Genomic DNA, 23,122 nt, shown 5'->3' with positions numbered 1-23,122 from the left:
GAATAATAATAATAATAATAATATTTTTATTGCTGTGGGTGAGAGTTGCAAAAGTGTTTACAGAGGAAGGGAAAAATGAGAACACCTGAAGAAGCAGTTGAGGGGTGTCAGTATTTGGATTGGTGTTGCTGAAGTCACAGGCAGCTATCAAAGTTGAGTGTAAAGAGAATTCGTACAGGAGGAAGCATGATTGAAACAAAGGTTTAAACTAGCAATTAATGAGAGACATAGGTAAATGTCTCTCATTAGATCATTTCCCAGGTTTGGAAAGGCTCAGTTTCCTCACCTATAAAATAAAGATTATTACAGTAACTATATCTCAGGAATTTTATGAAGATTAAAATATCATACTTCAAGTTCTATGTACAGTGTTTGGCATATAATAAGTTCCAATTAAATGTTAACAATAAAAAGAATTATAACTATATTTGCAAAAACCTATTACCGTGGTATATAAATCACTCTCTTTTGATTGTGGACTTATCTCTTGGTCTTCATTAAAATAGTGGTGCTGGGAAGGACAACCCAATTCTGTCAAGACATCCTCGGGCCCTCCACTGGATTTAGTGTATAAAGCTAAAGGATTGAGTTCGCTGAAACCCTAGGATTAAATAAAGAAGAAAGGGTTTAATTACTCAGAGAAAAGTAAAAAAGTTAGCACTTCATAATTTTCAAACGTTGTGAAAATGTATTATCTTCTGAAATTTAATAGTTAAAACGTTTTCTATATTGACAGTTTTTCCTAGTCAGAAAAATTATCAACATTAATATTAAGGGTGATGCAGACACTGCTATCAATAACTGCAAAATAAGAGTGTTGTTCTTCTCTAAGTACACCTGAGAGAATGAAATGCTTCAGGGTAAATTCTCAATCAATTATTTAAAACATAAGTATTCACAGTCTAAAGAATAGTAAGCCAAATGCAGTTTTTATAGTCATCTGAAAAGGAAGAGAGCGCCCTGCATTCAGAAGGCAGGAGTCTCACAGGCACCTAAGACTAAAGAATAAATGAAACAACCTTCTGTATTAATTATCTCACACCCTGAAGTGTTGAGATCCAATAGAACATATTAAAAAATACTGCTCCACCTTAGAAGGGACATTTTCTCGGCATACAATAGCATGGCCCTCTGTTCTCAAGACATGATGGAAGTAGATGTCTTCATTTGAGGACGTATCACAAAGAAAAATGTTAAGGATTCCGTCTATGTATTCATCCACTACTCCCACTAGTGGCTTCAAACCACACAACTTCTGAAACTGCAAAATGGCTCTGGATGTCCAATATTCCTGAAATATAATCAAGACATAAGATTCATATGATAAACTCAAACATGAATCATAGCAACCATATGCAAAAATGAATTCCCGAAGAACTAGAGATCTTAGTGGACAACACAATGGAGGATATTTATGATCTGTGGATGCGAAAAGTCAGAAAGAAAGAAAAATAATGGAAAATGCGATTGTAGAAAAATTTTTATATTTTTATTTCGTGAAAACTTTCATTTTCAGATATGATTCAGTCAGATTACTGGACCAGTCCTCTTACAGAAATAACTAAATAGTCTAAAGTATTTTAAAAACATTTCCAAAAAGTTGAAAAACCTTGTGAGAGCAAAAAATTATCAAGGGAAAATTAAAGAGAAAGTGGGAACTATTTTTGCCTTAAGGGTATCTGCTAATTCAGGCAAATTTGAACTTTGGTTCTGATGCTCTCACAGGTCAAAGGGAAAAGAAACCAAAACCCATGGTAGTGCGTGGAGAGGAGAATTCTCCTTAATTCCGCTGAGTCCCTGTAGGGACACACACTCGGGATAAGGGGGGAAAGAAACAAACTAGCCTTCTTCACATGGATTTGCAGCTCGATTTTCACATCACCTGGGTGGTACACAAATATGAAATAACAGAATTACTATTTTATGTAACTCTCGAAAAGGCTACAAAAATCTTCATCCCCCAACAACCAAAAAACTAAACTGAAAGAAACATACAATCAAACTTCTAAATTTAATGTGTTTGAGTGGTAGAATTATAGGTAATGTTTTTTCTTGTTCTTTCCTCTTTACTGTGTTTTTTGGATTAAAAAGAATTTTAAAGGGAAAAATCCATGTATCTGTAAGCAACTGTTAAGTTATTTGGGTTAAGCAGACAAATACAGTATAACAATATGCTTGGCATGTATAATTAAGAGTTCTGAGGGAAAACCATGTATTAGGTTCATAAGTATAACTACATAAACAAATGTAACTACCTGGGTGAAAATGCCTCCTGCTTCATCCCACTACAATCATCTCCCACAAAGATGTTACTAGACTCACTGCGGCAGTTCCCTATGGATAGCCTGTAGTTGCTCCCCAGCATCTAAAGGCCAACGCCCAGATTCCTGAACATGAACGTGATCTCCGCCTTGGGTTCCTGTCTATTTCTCTGACAGCATTCACCACGCACCAACTCCAGCTCATCCTATATCACGTAGCCAGACAGAACCACTTCAAACTTCTGAAATTTGACATGTTTTGTGCTACTCTCATTTTGCCTGGAATGTCTTTTTTGTCCAGTTACAGTCTTAAATCTTCCTTCGTAGTTCCACTCAAATGCCACCTGTATTGTGGGGCCTTCCCTGATTACCTTAAACAGAGATGTACACTCTCGCTTGGACACTTCTACCATATACAGCAGTAACTACTATAGCAAATATGACACAGTAGTTATTTCTGTCTACATGTCTGTCTTCCATATTATGTACAATGATTTCTTTGAGGGCTCATTCCATGTTTTATTTTTGTTTCCTGAGAACCTAGATCTATTCTTGGCATCACATGTTTTCTGATTAAGGGGAAACCAAGCAAACATACCTCTACTGGTCTCACCCAAGCCAACGAACAAGGGATAGCCTGAGCTGGAAGCTTTGTGTAGCAGCATCTGCAATAGATAATCAAATATATGAATATTTAACCATATTTTAAACTGCATGTTATGGAATTTCTCAGCCATTTCTTGATTTTTAGCTGTTCACACCATTTCAGAATATTTTATTCATACATTTTAAAATTAATGTCTTACACTGTAAAACAATCTAAGAAATAAAATTATAAAATATATTACTTTTTGAAAACCATGCAATTAAAATATAGGCAGGAAGAGGAAAGCTTCATGCTATATAAATGCAACTCTTAGCATGACCTGAAGAAACATTTTCTTAGTAAGAGGTTGAAGTTTAGTCTCATGGTCCATTGAGATTCACCGTCATGTGAAAAAAGACACGCGATCATAATCCAGCTGTGAAACTAAATGGCCATTTGCCAAGTCTGCACTAAGAGGAGGGATGGTAAGCGGGAAGGACAGAGGACGTGAAGACAAGAGGAAACAGAGACCCTACCCCACAGATCTTTGGCATTACGATTCAAAACTTAAGTTGTCCTTACTAAACTTGTTAACTCACTTGAGGAACCTCAAGGAGGACTTCTGAACAGTCCCAATATTTCCAAAGTCCGGGTAGAACACTTCCACTTCCTGCTTCCCGAGAACTCGATGGATAATGACGCGATACCACCACTTATCCTCAGAAATCTTTACACAGCAGAGATGTCCCGGCTGGATAAAATACTCTGGCATGGCGTATCGATCAGAAACCAGCTGATTAGAATAACAGCGCCTGTGGAATTCCATAATATGGAAACCCATAGGAGAACAACAATTGAAGATCATTTTTATTAGTGTATCAAGAGCAAGAAAGTCTGGGCAAAAAGCAAAAAAAATGAAACAAAAAAAACACCCTCGCTTTTTTCTGATTTGTTAATGCTTACTAATACCAATTAGTTTAATTTTCCTTTTTCTTATCTAAATCCCTTCTTGTCACCTATAAATAGAAAACTTACATACTCATTTTGTCTCACATTCTCTGTGGAAGAATGCAATCCAACTTCATTCCCCAGAACTTCCTAAACCAGACATTGTAAAGACATCAACGGCCTGTTAATTCCCAAATCCAGTAACCATTTCTCCTCTGCTTTCAACAACTCGGTCTCTCTGCAGAATGACCCTGATCCTGTCCTCTTTTAATTCTATCCTACTTAGTTTCCAAGACACTTTCTCCTACTTCTTCCTTGTCGATAATTATTCCAATAAAGGCTCTGCAATTACCTTACAGGTTTTGGTTCTCTGGGGGCTTATATTTCAGGAGTGTAACATACTAAGAGCTTAGGCTTTGAAACCAGTAACCTGGGTTCACATCCTGACGCCATCATTTACTGGCTGTGTGACGACTTGATCTGTGCTTCAGCTTACTTGTTGAAGATGGGATGGTGATAAGCCTTAAATATGTGAAATTTCAGCAGAGTCCAAATATAGTAAACACCTAAATATTAAATACTTATTATTTCCCTTGCTGTGTACCATCTCATCCATTTTCATACCTTATACCACTAATGATAAATTGATGACTCTCCATCTCTGTCTTTAGAACATGCATCCCTTCTGCACTTTAAAACTTTATTTCCAACTGTATGGAAAAGATGCTAGTTGTTGCCAATTTCCATTCTCCTCCCACTTTTCTGTAGTAATAGAATCCCTATTTTTTTAAAAAAAATATTTATTTTTAATTCTCACCCAAGGACATGTTTCCATTGATTTTTAGAGAGAGGGAGAGAGAGAGAAACATTGATGTGAGAAACATCAATCAGCTGCCTCTCATATATGCCCTAACTGCAGATCAAACCTGCAACCTAGGTATGTGCCCTGACCAGGAATTGAACCCGCAACCTTTTGGTGTATGGGACAACACTCCAACCAACCGAGCCACCTGGCCAGGGCAATAGAATCCCTATTTTTAACTGATTTCCCAGGCTCCCTTACATCTAAATGTGGCTATGTGAATACTAAGTTCTGGCCAATGGGATGCGAGAAAAAGATAAGCATGCATGATTAAGATGGTGAATTAATGTGTATTTTACCACAATTTTTAAAAAAGTAAAGTGCGAAAACCCACCTTGTGTCTTTCAAAGAAAAAAGGATGCCTCCAGCCCTCCACCTTTCCCGCCCCCTTCCCACTGGCTGGAATGAAGACCCAGAGAATCTGGTGGTAAGCTACATTCTCGACCATGTGGATGGGCCAATACATTGTCTGGGGCAGCAAGACAGAAAACACCTTCGTTCCCTAACACCTGGAGCTACCCTATCAGACTGTATTGCTTATACATGGACTATTATGGGAAGAAGAAATAAACTTTTATCTTCATGCTACTACAGCTAACTTATGTCTTTGTAACAGTGGCTAAACCTAATCCTAATATTATCCACTCAGCACTGTCAATTCAGCATCCCATGGTCACCTTAGGTGCACTATCTGTAAACTTCTAACCCCAGCTCAAACCTACCTACTCTCTCAAGTCACCACAGTTTTCATATTTTCCTTTTCTCTATTTTCAACTCCATTCTTGCCACCAAGACTTGACAATTATATTTTCCTAATTTCTCTCTTCCTTTCCACTCTCACTCTCTCTCACCAACACTCGCCTATTAACGGGTCTTCTCCCCTTTGCTCTACCCATCCTCTACATAGCAGCGAGCGCTACCTTACAACATACGAACTTGATGTTCTTCCTCTTAAAACTTTCAGAGGGGGTTCCTCACTGTCTACAGCAGTCAAAATCCCTTCCCACAGGGCTCATACTCCAGCCCTTCCCTAGTCTTTCAGTTTCACACTCAGTCACTGTCCCCCCCCAGCCTCACCCAGTGGTGACTTGACTTCCCTATTTGTTGTTCCCAGAGCACACCGCTCACTTTGTTAATGCTGGCCTTGGTGCCAGTGACTGGACCTGCACACACTCACTCACACCTCTTTGGCTGGCAAATTGTGTGATAAAATGTGTCAACATTTGGAAGATATGCATAACTCAGTGAACCAGTATTTTCCAAATGACTAATGCCTGATGTTTTAAAATCATAGAAGGGGGTAAACGACCCATTCAGGATCAGTTTCATTGAGTACACTCTTACAAGGGCCTTGTGATTGCTCTAATATTCTGCTATTGCTGCCTTGAACTTCTTAATAATTTTTAAACAAGGAGAGTTGCGTAATTTTGCACTGGAGTCTGCACATCCAATCCTGGATCCACTCAAAGTGCAAAGGCAGACCATATTAGAGTATTAGAAGTTCAAATTCCACATTGCAGCTAATCTTTGAGAAACTACTACCTGTCAAGTTTTGGTATAGTATCAAAGAATATTCACAATATCTGAAAAGACTTTAAAAATACTCCTTTTCCCAACTACATATCTGGGTGAGGGCAGGTGTACTCATATATTTCAACCAAAACAACATATCTCAAGATACTAAAGACAGAAGCAAATATTAACAAATCCAACTTTCTTCTATTAAGCCAGATATTAAAGAGATCTGCAAAAATGTAAAACAATGCCACATTTCTAATTTACAAAAAAATAGTTATTTTCATAAAAATGTTATTTATATTCACACAAATGGATTTACCATTATTTTTAAACAAAAGATATTTTTTAAATTTTGCCATTTTAATTTCTATATGATAAATATCAATAAACAAAAGCTCTCTTGAGTCCTTAATTTTTAAGAGTCCTGAGGCCAAAATGTTTGAGAACTGCTGATTTAGAATGAGATATGTGAAAAAAATACTGAAAACAGACTCCTACCGCATTTCAATCATCATGTCTTCAAGTAACTCTGATGAATCTCTGCTATAGATTTGGATGTAGAATTGACTAGGAGAGATGATATACTCCACAAAGACTCCCACGAGGGTACTGGTATCTAATGGTGGCAGTCTGCGTAATTTCTTGTCCCAGGCAGCATCTGGTGGGATATCATGATTTGCCATTGCCAGGTTGAGCTGTGATTTGTCAATTTCTACTTGCTATAAGTTAAAAGAGAAATCACTGAAGCCACCATAAATCTTTGGGTGACATTTCAAACTACATGACAACATTCTTCAAAGTGTATTTCATGAGTTACCTTTATCAGAATCACCTAGGAAATTCTAAAAACGAAGGTTCTTAGACTTTAGCCCACACTTACTAATTAAGAATACCTGGAAGTGTGGCTCCCAGTATGAATTTTAAGAATTCCCTAGGTGATCCTTACCTATGGTAAAATATAAAAACCTACTGCCTTATATTAGGTAGAGTTAAAAGTGTATTGCTCAACTACTCTATACAAAACTGAAAACATTATACTTCAAATATTCAGGTTGAACTAAGATTCTCATCCTACCCAACCTTACTAACAAAGGCAACCTGAGAGAATGGGGTCAATTTCAGACTAGTCTTATAATAAAAAATAGGGTTTCTCAAACAATCACTCTAAAATAAATTATTTTCCTTTAGGCATTCCTACTCTCTTCTAGAAAAGACAGCAGGCTCTCCTAACAAAATAATTTCTTTCCATGAAAGCAGCAGATATAGAGGGTAGAAGGGAAGGAGAGTAAGCAATTAATTCCTCAGTAACAGCAGAGTAAGTAACAGGAGATGAGCACACAAAAAGGGAAAATTTGTGTGGAGATGTAATGAAGAGAAAAAATAAAAACTCCGTGTAACTGAGGATAGTTCAGGATCACTTGCAGCAGCTGCTGAGGCACAGACATACAACTAACACAAAGCTCCTCAAGTCTTCCCTCTAAAGCTGTCCGGGGTTTTCAAGCCTACATTTTGAAAAACATGGACAGAGAATCAGCAACGTCATTTTTAGAGAACTGTCAAATCTTCAAAGCCATCTGAAAACTTCAAAATGAGGCTTGAGGGAAAGCTACTGATAAAAAAGATTGATAACCAGAATAAATGCTGCATAAGGTGACTTCAGGCCAAAGCTCTAGTCTCTTCCAAGAAATCAAATACCCAGAAATAAGACTTTTCTAGAACAGAATTTTGGTTTAAGGAAACAGTCACCCAGTTACCCTCCATAATGCTGGATCTCAGTGCACAAGTCTGTAAACCTCACTCACCAGCTGTAAAGGCTTCACCACCAGGTTAGGCTTCTTGTAAATCTTCTGTTCTGGCTCTTTATGGTTTTTAAAAGACCAAACCCATGGGGTCTCCTTAATAGCAGCAGTAGACAATGCATTTCTAGGGGGACTGGAGACACAAGTTTTGGCTTCTATTTTCTTATCTGATTGAACTAAATATGAACTTCTTACTGATGAAAGAGCTCCATCTGAAATGACCAATAGAGTAACCTAAGTATATGTGTTAAAATACTTTTATAACTGTTACTAAGCATATTCTATGTGCCAGGCACTGGGCAGACAGTGATGGATAAGAGATATGAACCTGCCTTTGAAGAGCCTTTCAGTATGGAGACATATAAGGAAGTTCTAGATGGTAACAAATCTTAAATTATGTTAGGGGGAGAGGGTGACTCTGGTAAGGCTTCTTAAACTTTGGTGAAAGCTTTTATTTTTCAACATCCTGATTTCAATTTATTTCTTCTTCAACTTTAGCAGTGAATATTCATTGTTACTTCATGCAACGTGTCTGACTACTTAGTAGTCCATAATATGCCTTAATTTTTAGGGAATTCCCAAATCAGTCACATAATTTGTTCAAATTTACATATGTATGATGATTACAAGAGTTTGGCACATTAAGACAGACCCCAGATACATCTAAAACCATAGTGGGTCCTAAAAAATAAAATAGTAAGTGGACAAGTAGACACAATATTTATCACTATATTTTTTCATAATGATGAAAAATGGGTAAGATTGACATGTCCACCAATAGGAGATTAGTTAAGCAAATTATAATATAGTCACATAAAAGACACGTATGTAGTTAAAAAGAATGAAATCTATATATGCTGATACGGGAAAACATCCACAATATATGAAGTATAAAAAGCAAGGACTAATACAATATTTATATATATTGTTTTGTGTAAAAAAAGTTTACGTTATATAACTATGTTATACAGAAGAGGTCCATAAATAGACCCTCTAAAACTAATAACACTAGCTACTACCTCTGCATTGTTGGAATTGTTTAAATAAGCAAATATTACTTTTGTAATATTTTAAAAATCTAGCTATGCTTACATATACATTGAAAAAAGTCTGGAAGGCTATACAAAAATTCTAACAGCATTTTTTGTGGGGGGTAAAATATGAAAAATGTTCACTTTCAACCTTCTACTCATCTGTGCTGTTTGAGTTTTTTAGAATGAACACGGGTAATTTTAATCAGAAAAATCAACAAAGATACACTTATACTTTGGAAAAAAAATAGCTGTCCATTATAATCATTTGCAGAAACTTATAAAAATGTAAGTATGTGCCATGACTGGCACGGCTGAGTGTTTGGAGCACTGGATGGGACACAGGAGGGTCACAGGTTTGATTCTCGGTCAAGGGCACATACCTGGGTTGTGGGGTTGCTCCCTGCCCTTGGCTGGAGTGCATGTGGGAGGCAACCAGTTGATGTCTCTCTCTCTCACATCGATGTTTCTCTCTCTCTCCCCTCCTCCCTCACTCTCTTCCACTCTTTTTGAAAAGCAATGGAAAAAATATCAAGTGAGGATTAACAAAAATAAAAAAAAAAATAAATATATATAAGTATGATGATGTACTATTGGTTGGCAAAACATTACCATTAAGGGAACTGAGGAAAGAGTACATGGGATATGTCTGTATTAGTTCTTAATAACTGTATGTGAATCTACAGTAATGTCAATCAAATTTCAAAAGAAAAAAATTAAGCCACATTAAAAACAAAAATAAAATAAACAAAAATAAAGTGCCCTAATTGCAATGTGGTATCCTGGAGTGGATTCAGAAACAAAAAAAGAACAATTTTTGGAAAACAGGTAAAACTGAAATAAAATCTGGAGTTAATGTAATATACCAATGCTAATTTCTTAGTTTTAATAAATGTATCATAGAAATATAAGATGTTACTATTAGGAGACACTGGATGAAAGGCGTATGGAAACTGTACTATCTTTTTGTTTAAAAAAAAAGTATGTTTTTATTGATTTCAGAGAGAGAAAGGGAGAGGGAGAAAGAAATATCAATGATGAAAGTCATTGATCGGCTGCCTCCCGTAAGCCCCCTACTGGGGATCGAGCCCACAACCTGGGCATGTGCCCTGACTGGGAATCGAATGGTGACCTCTTGGTTCATAGGTCAATGCTTAACCACCAAGCTTCACCAGCGGGGCGGAATTCTGTACTTTCTTTGCAACTTTGCTGTAAACCTAAAATTTTCCCAAAATAAAATAAAAAATCACAAGTGCTGGATGCCAATGCACAGCCATTTATTCTGTATCTCCATATATTTCTAAACAGCTTTTGATATGCAGCCAGAGTTAAGAACTACTTAGCGCTTCCCTATCAGATCACCGTTTCAGAAAACTGATTTCTTCAGAATCATCCAAAAACCTGGGCAATGAAGATATATATATATTTTAAATATATCTTTATTGATTTCAGAGAGAGGGAAAGAGAAGGAGAGAGAGAGAGGTAGAAACATCAATGATGAGAGAGTCATTGATCGAGCCCGCAACCCGGGCATGTGTCCTGACTGGGAATCGAACCCCGATCACCTGGATCCTAGGTCGACGCTCAACCACTGAGCCACGCCCCGCCGGGCGAAGAAAGTAAATTTTTAAAAATTCAGATGATCTTTTATAATAATACAGGTTAGCCCATTACAAAAAATATCACCAGAAATAAGGTCATTATAGACAAACATTTTCAAGGCTAATGTGTGATCTGTTTGGTTATAATCAAGAATCTTACACAAACAATGCTTTCTTTTTCCTGTCCTTATAGGGACAACTAAAAATCAGGTTGTAACTCAACTCACCACGTGGTAGAGGCTTCATATCAGCATCAAACACTAGTAAGTCTTGCTCTCCTTCCCTGAACTCCACATGGAGAATGTCACTAAGAGCGCCAACAAGTTCTATCACATTTAAGAAGCCCAATTTTTTTGGTGAAAGTTGCTCTTTAAAAATTAACTGTCACAAACAACAACAACAGCACACACACACAGGAATAACATGAAACAGCAATGTTAGATAACAGGAATATAATATCTACAGATACTTGGACAGTGCTTTAATGTGGACTTAGACACATTGATGGTTGCCTCCCACACGTGCTGACAGGGCTGGGGATCGAACTTGCAACCCAGGTGCATGCCCTTGATAGGACCCGCGACCCTTCCGGGTGCAGGGGCCAATGCTCTAACCACTGAAGCACGCTGGCCAGGGCAAAAATGTTCAAATTCTTAACTTTTGAACATCTGAAATTTTTGTCTCCCTAACCTAGGTTAAAGCAGGTGAGCTAATCCTATTACTGCTCTCTTCCTCTGACTGGGTATTAGTAGGAAACCCTTGCTCCGACTTCATTACCCTACATAGTATGGACAGGAACACAGCAGGCGACACTGGAACAGGACTGATCCCTGACAGAATAGGACTGTTTCAAGTGCATACTTTGTTGATTGTGTGATGCTCTAAGACTTGACTCAACTGTTTATGATTTTTCCCAGGAAGCTTGTAAAACTGGGGACCTAGCAGTATCAGTCAGGTCGTGGTTTAGAAGGATCATTCATGTTGTATCTAAAACCAATTATGACTATCCCAAGAAATAAAGAATTGGTCGAGGACACAGGAGGGGTGATGATGAATTAGATTTAGTATCTCTACTTTTTTATATATTACATATGTATTACAGTTTCTTTCCCTTTTATGTTCATTAGTTACTTTAATGGTTTCTCTACCTTCTCTATAGGTGCCCAGTATTATGAAAATGCAATTCAGTTGAACAGGCTAGTTTGGAAAGGATTTTTTTAAATGTAAGTTAATTATTTGAGTAAGTGATATTCAAAAGTCTCAAAAAGGTATACAGCAAAAACAGTCTCCATCCCACTCCCATCTGTCAGTCACCCAAGAGATCACCTCCCCAGAGGTAACCATTTTCTCCAGTTTCTTGTGCAATTTATATTACCCAATTTTATTGTAAATATTGTCTGTGGATTTTGCTCTCTGGTTTCTCTCTCCAGCTTCAGGAAGATCCAAAAGCTATACTGCTGATGTACCATCTTCCCTTCAATTAGCAATTTAATAAAGGGTTTTGAAGGAATGGCAGACTGTTGACCAGGTATTTCAAGAGAACAAATCATACAGGTAGCTTTTATATCATGTTTAAATAAGGGGTTAGCAGGTGTTTCTATAATTTAGAATAAAAAAATAAAACCTATACTTACTATATATTTATAATCATAAAGTTGAATTTCTGCCTGTCTGTTTACTAAGAAAGGCAAAGAGCTTTTCTGTAATACTAAAAAATTTGTTTTAATTTCTCCAAGATTATTAACTTGTACCTTAACCCCCTGAACTTTTATTAGAGGAAGCTACATTTGCTAAAATGTTTGTGGTAGAAAACTGCTCAGTCTGAGCTGTGAGTCTGGCACAGGAGGCTGATTTTACCCACAAATTTTGTGATAATTAAATCATATTCTATTACAGACTTTACTTTGTAATTTCATTATTAGATAAGTGTCTTTACTTGTTAATCCAAAACACATCAAGAGCCTTTGTTTTAACTTCTTCATGGGCCTACTTGAAAAACACTTTGTGGCTCTGAAAGATACATTTCTTTCAAACAAGGTGAATTTAAATTTTCTCCATCACTATTTGAGGGATGATGTGTACTTTTCCTAGTGTTCTTCTTTTAACATTTACTGAGCAATTACTATGTGGTAGGCACTGTTCTAAGTACTTTATAAGTCACTGGAAACTTCACAAAACTCTGTAAAATTAGGTAACATTATCCTGATTTTATATATCATCCATAAAATAGCACAGAAGCAATGTATCTTAACCACTATGCTATAGTATCTCACAATATCCGTGTTCATATCTGCAAACATATGGAAGTTTTTATGGCCTGGCAGTTAGGAGGTAGGATTCTGAAGCCAGGCTGCCTAGGATTCAAATCTTGACTCCATCCATACTCGCTATTTGACCCTTAGGCAAGTTGTTTCTCTGTGCCTGTCTGCTGTGAAAACTTAATGAATTACTATATGAAAGACATTCAGAACAGCGTGGCACAGCTAACATATGTATAGGTCGTAACATTTTTAAAAATTGGTTTATCATACTGCAATTATCATACTGCTTGATTTTTTTCACTAAACACGATGGTTCCAAAAATGTTCTAGGTTTCAGAGCAAATCTAGTTCATTTAGTTTATCTACTACATATTATTCCACTGTATAAATGTCAATCCCAATTTATTTCTCCATTCTCCTAGTGATGGCATGTAATTTGTTTCCAGTTTTTACTATACTGCAATGTGCACACCTTATGTATGTGTTCATGTGCACGTGCATAAGAGTTTTCTCTAAAGCGTGTGTGTAGAAGGGGAGCTGCTGGATCAGTGGGGTATCTTCAGCTTTACTTGGTACTGCCAAAACGCTCTCGAAAGGGGTTTTGTCACACAAGCAGTGTAGAGGTATTGTGTCTCTCCACATCCCTTCTGCTACTTGGTATTAACATTCAAAATAACATTTTTTCTAATAATAATATTAAAATAGTAAGTAGAAAAAATAACCTTCCTATGCATCATGAAGTATTTATTAAGAACCATGTTCTGAACTCTTTTAGTAAAGAAAATGACATCAAAATGCAAAACAAGATGTTTTTCTAGAGCATAGACTTGGAGGTCCAAAAAGTAACAACAAAGTATCTATAACAAAAACATAAGCTATAAAAAACCATGGTTGGTGAAAAAGGAAACACTCACCTCAAACTCTCTAAGCAGTTTGGAAATAAGCAAACCCTCTGGAAACTTGGACACAACCTAATAAATAGAAAATGAAATCGAATATAAATAGATATCATTGGAATGCTGGGTGATAAAATATCAAAATAAGACAGTATAATCTTAAATAGTAACAAAGATAAAAATAGCATGTTATTGAGTGAATGAAATAGTCACATTATAGAAAAGTTTGAAAAATACAGTTAAGCAAAGAGAAAATATAGTTAGCAGTCACTGTTGTCCATGTGTACATAAAAATACCTATATTTAATATAAAAATAGGTAATTATTTCTATAACCAGTATATCAAACCATGTACATCTCACCATGTCAACAAAGATGGATCAACAAGTTTACTGGCTGGAATTTTCAAAATATTCAATATGCTTATATTTGTTTACTCAATCCCCTAGGGTTATTTCCTATTTTTCATCATCACAAACATTTCAGTGATTATCTTCATAGTTGCATCTTGCACACTTATCCAATTATTTTTTTAGGATAAATTCCTAGAAATGGATTCAGTCTATCCCAATAAAGTATAAGAAGTTTTGAGCTGGCCATGGCCAGGTAGCTCATTTGGTTAGAGTGTCGTCCGGATACTCCAAGGTTTCAGGTTCAATCCTCGGTCAGGGCACAAATAAGAATTAGCCAGTGACTGCATAAATAAGTGGAAGAGCAAATCAATGTTTCTCTTTCCCTTCCCCTCTCTTTAAAAATCAATGAAAAAAATTTTTTGAGCTTTGCATTTTCCTAATTTTTCAAGATGCTATGTATTTTATTTAAAATTCGAATTCAAGTTTCAGAAAAATATAAAGTAGAAATTATTCTAAAATCCCATGATTCAGAGATAGTTGTTGCTGCATTTCAGAAACCAGATTATGCACAAACATATTCCTATTATTCATGATTTAAAGGATAGCTTGTCACTCTATAAAACCTGTTTTTAAAGTCCAACAAGTTCACTGTCAGTGGGAGTGAAAATTTGTTCAAACCTTTTAGAGGACAATGTAGTAGTATTTATCAAAATTTAATCAATACCTCTGTCAATTACACTTCTAGATAAATGTTCACAGACATTAACTATAGCATTTTTTAATAGCTAAAGCTAGAAATAACCCAAATGTTAATCAATAACAAATCTCATGAGTGAAATACTGTACAACAACACAATGGGATATCATACACAATTTAGAATAATATTTGACATAAATATATATAAAACTGATATTGGAAAGACTACCCCAATAATTCATTGGGGTAAGGGTAAGGAACTTACATTTTCTAAATAATTTTTTAAAAAATTTTAAGACTATAATTTATTTACTGTTGTTTTTTTCCTGATCTTAAAGGAATAGCTACTCCACCTACAATGTATTTAAAAAGATCAGGCATAAATATAAAACTAATAAACACTTACATGCAAATAAAAATTGACCAACACAGGATATACAAATGTACAACTATTCTTACCCATTTCCCAGAAACAGAAAATACTTACAAATTTTATCTTCTGCTTTAGTTCTGGGCTGATTGTCCCACCAGGTCCGACCTGTGCAATAACTGATTTGAAGGTGTTCTCCAGCTACGGAGAAGGAAGAAAAGTTCAAGTTATAGCCCCCAAAAAATTAAAAATCAAAGACAAATCCAAATAGTATGCAAAGAAAACATCTATCAAAGGAAATGTATTTCAATCAAATGGATAAAAGACTGTTCTCAAGAGTAACTGTAAAATTTCATACATATAAAGTTCATTTAGAGTAGATAAAATCTTTATAAAGTTAAACACTGAAATTTTCCAGGATAATTAACATTCTCTATAACAATGAGATTTTAGAGTCTTCAGTTACTCAATCCCATACTCTTACCCAGAAAAAAATTTTGTTACTAATTTTCTTCTCTTTATAAAAGTATTCAATGTTTATTAAACACACACTTAGTGTGTGCCTAATGCAGGAAAGAGGTGGGATGGTGACAGGTCCCTGGGGGGCTGGATTCGGTGTGAGCTAGGGCACTGGTGTAACAACTGGCCCTAAAGGGCAGAAGGAAAAGCTCTTCTGTTCAAAGAGAAATGGAGAGAGAACAAACCAGCAGGGGTACAGGAAGGCTCTGTGAGTGTGGGGCTAGAAGGTACAGAGACTACAATCCGATATATTCTGAGTTCAGAAGCAAGGCCCACTCCTAAGAATAGAGGGGAAAGGGAGGGAGCTCACACAGTTGAGAAAGTGGAAAAATAAAGTTAAGGAAATAATGGATGATTACCTAAACTTAACAGATAGGGAGTGGACATAGGAGACGCTCAAATTAAGATAGCAGGGGTCTGAGGATTTTAGTAGAGAGAAGCCAAAGGCACAGGGAGACCCCAATAAGGTAAAAAGATGAGCATGGGAATCATTGATAAAATAAGCTGGAAGCACAGGAGGTTATGATCGGAGAGCAGCATGGAGCACATGCAGATAGCCAAGGTCCAGTGCACAGCCACGGCAGGGGAGACCTAAAGTGGAATGAAAGATCACGGAGTTATGTTTAAAGATGTAAGTAAATATAAAATATATATAATAGAAAAGATGCAAAGATATAAAGAAAAACCCAAAATTACCTAAAATCCTATCACAAAGACAATCACTATCAACACTTTTTCCTTCTAAACTTTTTATTTTGTAATCTTTCTTCTTATTGTCACTTGGCCTGTCACTGCTTAGAAACTATGACCTTTTAGGTCTGTTTCTTCATCTGAAAAATGAAGATAATCTCATAAGGTTGACAGGAAAATGGGATCTTGGAGGGGGGATTAGATTCCTATGATTATGTCACTAGCTTTCACAAGAGGCTTCAGCCTTGTGTTCTTTATATTTCTCTGTATCTGCCACGAAATGATTCCTAAAGCTCTCCCAATGAACAGTAACAGAATCTAAAGATAACTGACTTTTCACATCCCAAAAGTATCTCACCATTTGAAGTTTTTACACAATTTATTAAATTATCACTGTGATAGGTGTTTCAGGGACAAAAAAAGGTCACTTTTGACAGCGTCATTCCTCTCAACCCACTTACAATTAAATAGAAAATGAGATAGATGCATAAACAGCTATAACCTAAGGCTGACTCTAAGCACCATTAAAGAGGTACAAAAGTGCAGAAGGATACATTCATATTACATTAAATACACACAGAAGGCTCCCTTTTAGAAGGGCCTTAAAGGATGGGGAAAATATTGAAAAGATGGCAACAAAGGTAGAAGGAACTTCATGAAAAAAGAAAAAAATAATAGTTTGCCTGAAGGCGTTAGGAAAGTAGTGGAAAACTGAAAAAGATAGACTTTTACTTTTTAGTATCTTTTTCTGGAATTTTCAGTGTAATAATTTTAGAAAGTGGAAATAAGAACTTTACATATTGAAAAAGAAAAATTGTAAGTAGAGGGCAGAAGTTATAATGTGGGGTAAAGGAAGAGTAGGTGGTGATCAGTGATTGACATAAGGAAAGAAACAAGAGGGTCCCTGATTTCAAAATGCTTTTGTTTCAGATGCCCATATGCCAAATACAAAGAATGGGCAATAAATCAAGTGAACAAAAGATTACAACATAGGGGCATAAATAGTTTTGAGGAAACACCTCGCAAGCGGATAGATCTACAACTTGAAGAAATGGAAAGTTATACTTTTTATAAATAAGGTTATGTAGGGTCTGCTAATTATATAGTCTGTCCTGCTAGGAAATTAAAATATATAGTTTAGGAATTAGAGCCCACTCCTTAGAACAGGATTTAAATAGTTCTGATGGCAAAACCTTTGAAACTAGAAGTGAAATGTAGTTATTAGGTTGTGTCTATGAGGGATTCTTGGAGTGGCAAAACACAGGATGAAACTCAAAGAAAAATAAAGATACAGAAAGGGTGTGTCTGCACCTCTCTCACCCCTCCTAGGGGCCACGCCAGGGGCTAAAGTCCTACACTCTGCATTTGTTACTGCCTGGCTCTGACGGTAAAGGCAGAGTCTTCCCACTCAATTCTGCAGAGTTTAAAGTCTCTGAAAAAGAAATACGCACTTTCACTTTTTAGTATCTTTTTCTGGAATTTTCAGTATAATAATTTTTGAAAGTGGAAATAAGAACTTTACATATTGAAAAAGAAAAATTGTTTATAAACATTTTCATGGTCTATTTGGAAAACCTATGAGAAAACTATTAAACAAGTTCAAAGTTCAGTAAAGTGGCCAGTTTCAAAATAATATTTCAAAAAACCAATTTCTTGTCTCATAAGCCGTAAGTAGTTAGAACCCCATTCTCAATAGCAACAAAAGTGTTACAGTATACAATACCTAAGAATACACTTACAAGAAATGTGCCAAACTCTAATAAAGAAAACTAGATATCTCCACTGATGAGCATAAAATACTGAATAGAAAGCTGCATGGGTTACTGAATAAATAAATATATTTAATGTAATATGTGAAGTCTTCAAATTTTTAAAAATTTAATTTTAAGGGAAAGCTCACTGAAATTTTAGAACTTAGAGAAATAATTCTAAACGTCCAGGAAAAAATATATTAGAATAGAAAAAAGTCTGAAAAGGGACTAATCGGGGGAGACTTTCCCTAACAAACATTAAGGTGAATTTAAAAGTACCAAAATAGGCCTGGCTAGTGTTGCTCAGTTGGTTGTGTTGATCCATGAACCAAGAGGTCACTGGTTTGATCCCTAGGAGGAGGCATGAGGGAGGCAGTCAACTGATGTTTCTTTCTTTCTATCATCTATCTATCATCTATATCTATCATCTACCTACCTACCTCTCTCTCTCTCTCTCTATCCCTCTCCCTTCCTCTTTAAAATAAAAGAACATATTATTTTTTTGGAAGTATGAAAATAGAACTGGCCCAGAAACACGCACACCCAAAATTATAACCCAGTAGATTAAAACTTGACCCATACCAGGTTACCTCATACAAAAATTAACCTGGAATGGATAATAGACCTAAAAACAAAGATCATAAAACTTCTAAAAGAAAACATAGGAGAATATTTTGTAACTCAGGTTAAATAAAGATCTATAATGTAGGCAAGAATCAAAAGAAAAATATAAATTAGAGTTCATCAAAAGTAAAAACTTCTGCTCCACAAAAATCAGATTAAAGAAATGAAGAGACAAACACAGACCAGGAGAAAATATTTCTCTGATAAAGGACTTGTGTTTAGAACTATTTAATTCTTCCAACTCAATACAAAGAATACCCAATTTTTAAAATGAGTAAAAAATATGAACAGATATTTCAAAGAAGATAAACAAATGGAAAATACACATATGAAAAGACGCCCATTACTCATCCTTAGAGAAATTTCAATTAAAACCATAATGAGATACCACTATGCACCTACTGAAATGGCTAATATTTTAAAAACTGACAATATCAAATGTTAACAAAGCTGCAAAGTAGCTCGTAAGAAAGTAAAATTGTTGAGCCAATTTGGAAAACAGTTTGGCAGTTTCTTATGAAGTTAAACATGCACTTAGTGTATGAACCAGCATTCCTACTTCTACGTATTTACTCAAGAAAAAGGGAGTCATCGGGAGTCATACAAAGTGCATGCAAATATTCACAGTAGACGTATTCATAATACCCCTAACAGGAAACAACCCAAATATCATCTAATGGGGAACTGATAACAAATTGAGGTATACAATACAGTAGAATGATATTCATCAAGAAAAAGGAACAAACTACTGATATATGCTAGATGAATCTCACTCAAAAGCATCATGCCAAGTTAAAGAAGACAGACACAAAAGGCTAGATGTTATTTAATACCATTGATATGAAACTCCTGGAAAGTCAAAATTATAGTTATAGAAAGCAGCAGCTGTCTGTGGCTGCAGGTGGAGAAAGAGATCAACTACAAAGTGGCATGGAGGAACTTTTGGGGGATGATGGAAATGTTGCTTCTTGATTTTGATGGTTACTGCATGACTACATACAATTTGTCAAAAGTCAAACTGTCCACTTAAAATGGGTAAACTTTATTATGTGTACATTATGTTACTAATAACATAAAGCTAATTTTTTTAACTTACAGAAATAAGGCACTTCTATGTCTTGAATTTAATTTCCATGGGCTTATTCTGAGCTCAACTTGTTATCTTGCTAACTTAACCAGGCCTTTGTTGGTTATACTTTAGTTTTTATTCAAAGTCTTTCAGTATTATAGTCACAGAAAAATACGAGGATTGTAGTGCTCAGGGGCAGCCATTCAGGTGAAGATATTCATGAGGTAAGTTGTAAATAAGCTTCTATAACTTTGGTGAGAAGCTGGAACTAGAGATACAGATCTGGGAGTCATCTGTAGAAAATGGTAGAAACCCTGGAATTGACAAAATTGTACTTTTTTCTCACTGCCATCTCTCATTTCTTACTAATCCACAGAACCAAATAAAATACTTGTTACATCTGATCAGTGAATGACTTGAATTTTAAAAGACCAGCTTTTAAATCAGATATACATAATAATCACTGAATTTAAACACATTTTCAGTGTATTTATATCTCCAAACTCTGATATCTCACCTGGTTTAATTTTTCAGCGTGATTCAACCTTGAAGTCTCTACTACATTTGACTTAGAAGTCTTTTCCATGTTCAATATTTGCTTCAGTGGTTCTATGTTTGAAGTGGGTCGTGAAAAGCGTGTCTTTGCTACTGGGAAGCTTGGGGGGTACGATCCTTCTTGTTTCATTCTAAAAGGCTGGGTAAAAATTTTACCTTTTGTGAATAAAAGGAGAGAAACATTGTCACTAGAAATTTCTAGTTTATTTTCTAGTGGTTATATACAGAGGCTACTGTGAGCTAAATTGCCCTCAACTTAGAACTAAAAATTAACAAAAGTAAGCTTACATTTTAAATATTAAATCAATAAAATTTATATATAATGGAAGTGATTAGTCTTCAATGGAAGAAAACCAAGAAATCCTAAGTGTGTCACTGAAAAAGTCAGGACTATCTAAAACTCCACTTAAGGTTATCTGAGTATCATTACAGAGAGGCAGGATTCAATAGGTAAAAACCAAAAAGCTGTGTCTAGTTTAGGAGACCAAAAAGTCTCCCAAGCAAGAAGCCTGCTTAGAACTATGCTTCTCAAACTCGGTAAATATGTGGGAGCAGGGAAATGGGTTGGGAGGAATGAAAAGCTACAGAATAAAGGATATTACTCTAGAGTATAGATTTTTTTCCTTCAAGATTTGTAGGCAGGGGTATAGCACTGGAGAGGTGTATTCTGTTGTACAACATGAAAGATGTAACACTGGACCTCCCTCTTTCTTTATCCTAAGTTCAAGCTCACCAAAACACCCAATTACTTCCAAGATATCCTGAGGATAGAAGGAAGGGCCATGGCCTGGGAACATGAACCTCTTGTAAGTCTAATCGCATGAGTTAGTCTCCCTAAGTGTGAGCACCTCAAGACTACTGATACAGTTGAGGACTAGATTCTAAACACACAGCGGCCCCCAAGGCCTTCCCTGACCAGAGCATGTAAACCCCCTGGCATATCCCCATCCAACTACATTATCCACCACTGTTTACATGTTGGTTTGTAAACTCATGACATTCTCACGGTTCACCTATTTTAATCTAAATACACATTTTGGAGAAAAGAAAAAACCACTGAAATAGGCATAAAATCTCCCCAAAGGTTCAGTGTATAGATTCTAAACTGTTAAGGGTCTAGAGAAACACTATACAAATGATCATATTGGTTTCTGAGCCTTTGAGAAGGACAGTGATTGGGAAGGAAATGCACTGGATGAGCAGTAATAAGAGCTGGGTGTCTAACCAGACTCTACCACTTTTCCAACCATGTGATTTTGGAAAAGTCATTTAGCTTTCCTGAGCTTTGGTGTCCTTCTCTATAAGACCGAGTTACTCACCCTACTTGTCTTTGGTATGGCAATGAGAACCCAAGGTAAATTGCTACACAAATAAGGTCATTATCATTACACTACATAAACTAATGCAGTGCCTGCTATGACATCAAAGATCGGTGATGGCAAAGATCAGATGGCAAATGCTACTAACTAGTATGATTTTTAAAACTTCATTTTCCGTGTTTTATCTTCTTTACGTGAACACATAAAATTAATGTTCATTTACAGTGCTCTAGAGAGAGCTGATCTTGTGTTTTTATAATAGATACTACTTACTATGAGCTTACTAAATGCCAGGCGATTTACAGTCCTCATCTCATTTCACCCTTAGCACAATTCCAAGAAGCAAGTATTATCACTTCTAGAGATAAGGCAACTAATGCTTAGACATTTTAAGTAACTTGCCTGACATCCCTCAGCTAGTGAGTGGGTAGAGCCAACATTTAACTTCAGCAAACTGGTGGAGCTTAGCCATTACATACCTATGTGTCACGAGTGCTCCAAAATTTGTTCATCCACAAGTTACCAATGCTAACATGCTTACCTGCTGGCCATCCTCTCTGCTTTTCTTCTGATACGCTCTTCTTTAGCATCAACAAAGAACCTGCTCTGGTCTGCTCTACACAAATAACATCCGAAGCAGCATTCAGCACTTCAAACATAGACAGGAACCCATACTGCATGTACTGGAATGACCGTCCAAATCGCTTAGCAAATGCCTTTTCAAAATCAGAAAGGAGAATGGGAGATAATGCCAGGAGGTCCTTCAACTCACTCTTCACAACGGCTGGAAGAATAGGGGGCACCCTTCCTCGGTAAGGTACTCGCCGATGAAAGCTTGGCCCAGAGCAAACACTGGCCCTTCCTTTCTGCATGGAGTTTCGAACCTTATGACCACTTCTCTGTTTTGCAACTAAACTTGCTATTCCTTTGGTAGATTCATCTGGAATGGCTAAAGAGATGCAAAAAAAAGAAATCATATGTAGGTGAAAATGTACTCCCGTCTTCATCCTTTGTATCTGTGGTTATATAGACATGTTTAAACTCTCCATGTAGATGTGTATCTAGGTAGCATGATAAATATGAATCCTTGGTTCTTCTATTTTTTGCATTTCAGACAACAGCTTATTAGCTCCTCTACCAAAGGATGAAGAGAGAAAGGTAAAATACACAATATCATCATTACTGCTAATTGACTCCTTGAAAGATTTGAAACTCTTGAGATGAACAACAAACTTCCCTTGGATGTGTGTGTGTGTGTGTGCTTCATGGAATTAAAAAAATGGTTTTATAATTAAAAAGTCCCATTGTTATGTTTCTCCCAACTTAAGGTACCATAACCTGAAGTCATGTGCAAATACAGTTTTTGTAAATGCACATTGGGGGGGGGGGTTAATTTTGCTAACGCTCTTAAC

The 23,122-nt window shown here is 36.2% G+C and overlaps 1 protein-coding gene across 1 annotated transcript in view; it reads right to left on the bottom strand.

The window, feature by feature from the left end:
- The window catches only part of TDRD5 (tudor domain containing 5), a 32,054-nt gene that overhangs the window by 8,537 nt on the left and 395 nt on the right, over positions 1–23,122 (bottom strand). The window contains exons 2-12 of the mRNA XM_016205029.2: positions 22,252–22,659; positions 20,354–20,547; positions 15,301–15,384; positions 13,782–13,838; positions 10,834–10,987; positions 7,978–8,186; positions 6,674–6,894; positions 3,447–3,659; positions 2,860–2,926; positions 1,091–1,291; positions 446–601 (exon numbers count right to left, since the gene is read on the bottom strand). Of these exons, the coding sequence (XP_016060515.1) occupies positions 446–601; positions 1,091–1,291; positions 2,860–2,926; positions 3,447–3,659; positions 6,674–6,894; positions 7,978–8,186; positions 10,834–10,987; positions 13,782–13,838; positions 15,301–15,384; positions 20,354–20,547; positions 22,252–22,659 (1,964 nt within the window). The remainder of the gene's footprint in view (positions 1–445; positions 602–1,090; positions 1,292–2,859; positions 2,927–3,446; positions 3,660–6,673; positions 6,895–7,977; positions 8,187–10,833; positions 10,988–13,781; positions 13,839–15,300; positions 15,385–20,353; positions 20,548–22,251; positions 22,660–23,122) is intronic.

Source organism: Miniopterus natalensis, chromosome 19 (genome assembly GCF_054644295.1).
Source record: "Miniopterus natalensis isolate mMinNat1 chromosome 19, mMinNat1.hap1, whole genome shotgun sequence".
Taxonomy (NCBI): Eukaryota; Metazoa; Chordata; class Mammalia; order Chiroptera; family Miniopteridae; genus Miniopterus; species Miniopterus natalensis.
The sequence above is the reverse complement of the archived record's forward strand: the minus strand, read 5'-3'. Positions and strand labels throughout refer to the sequence as shown.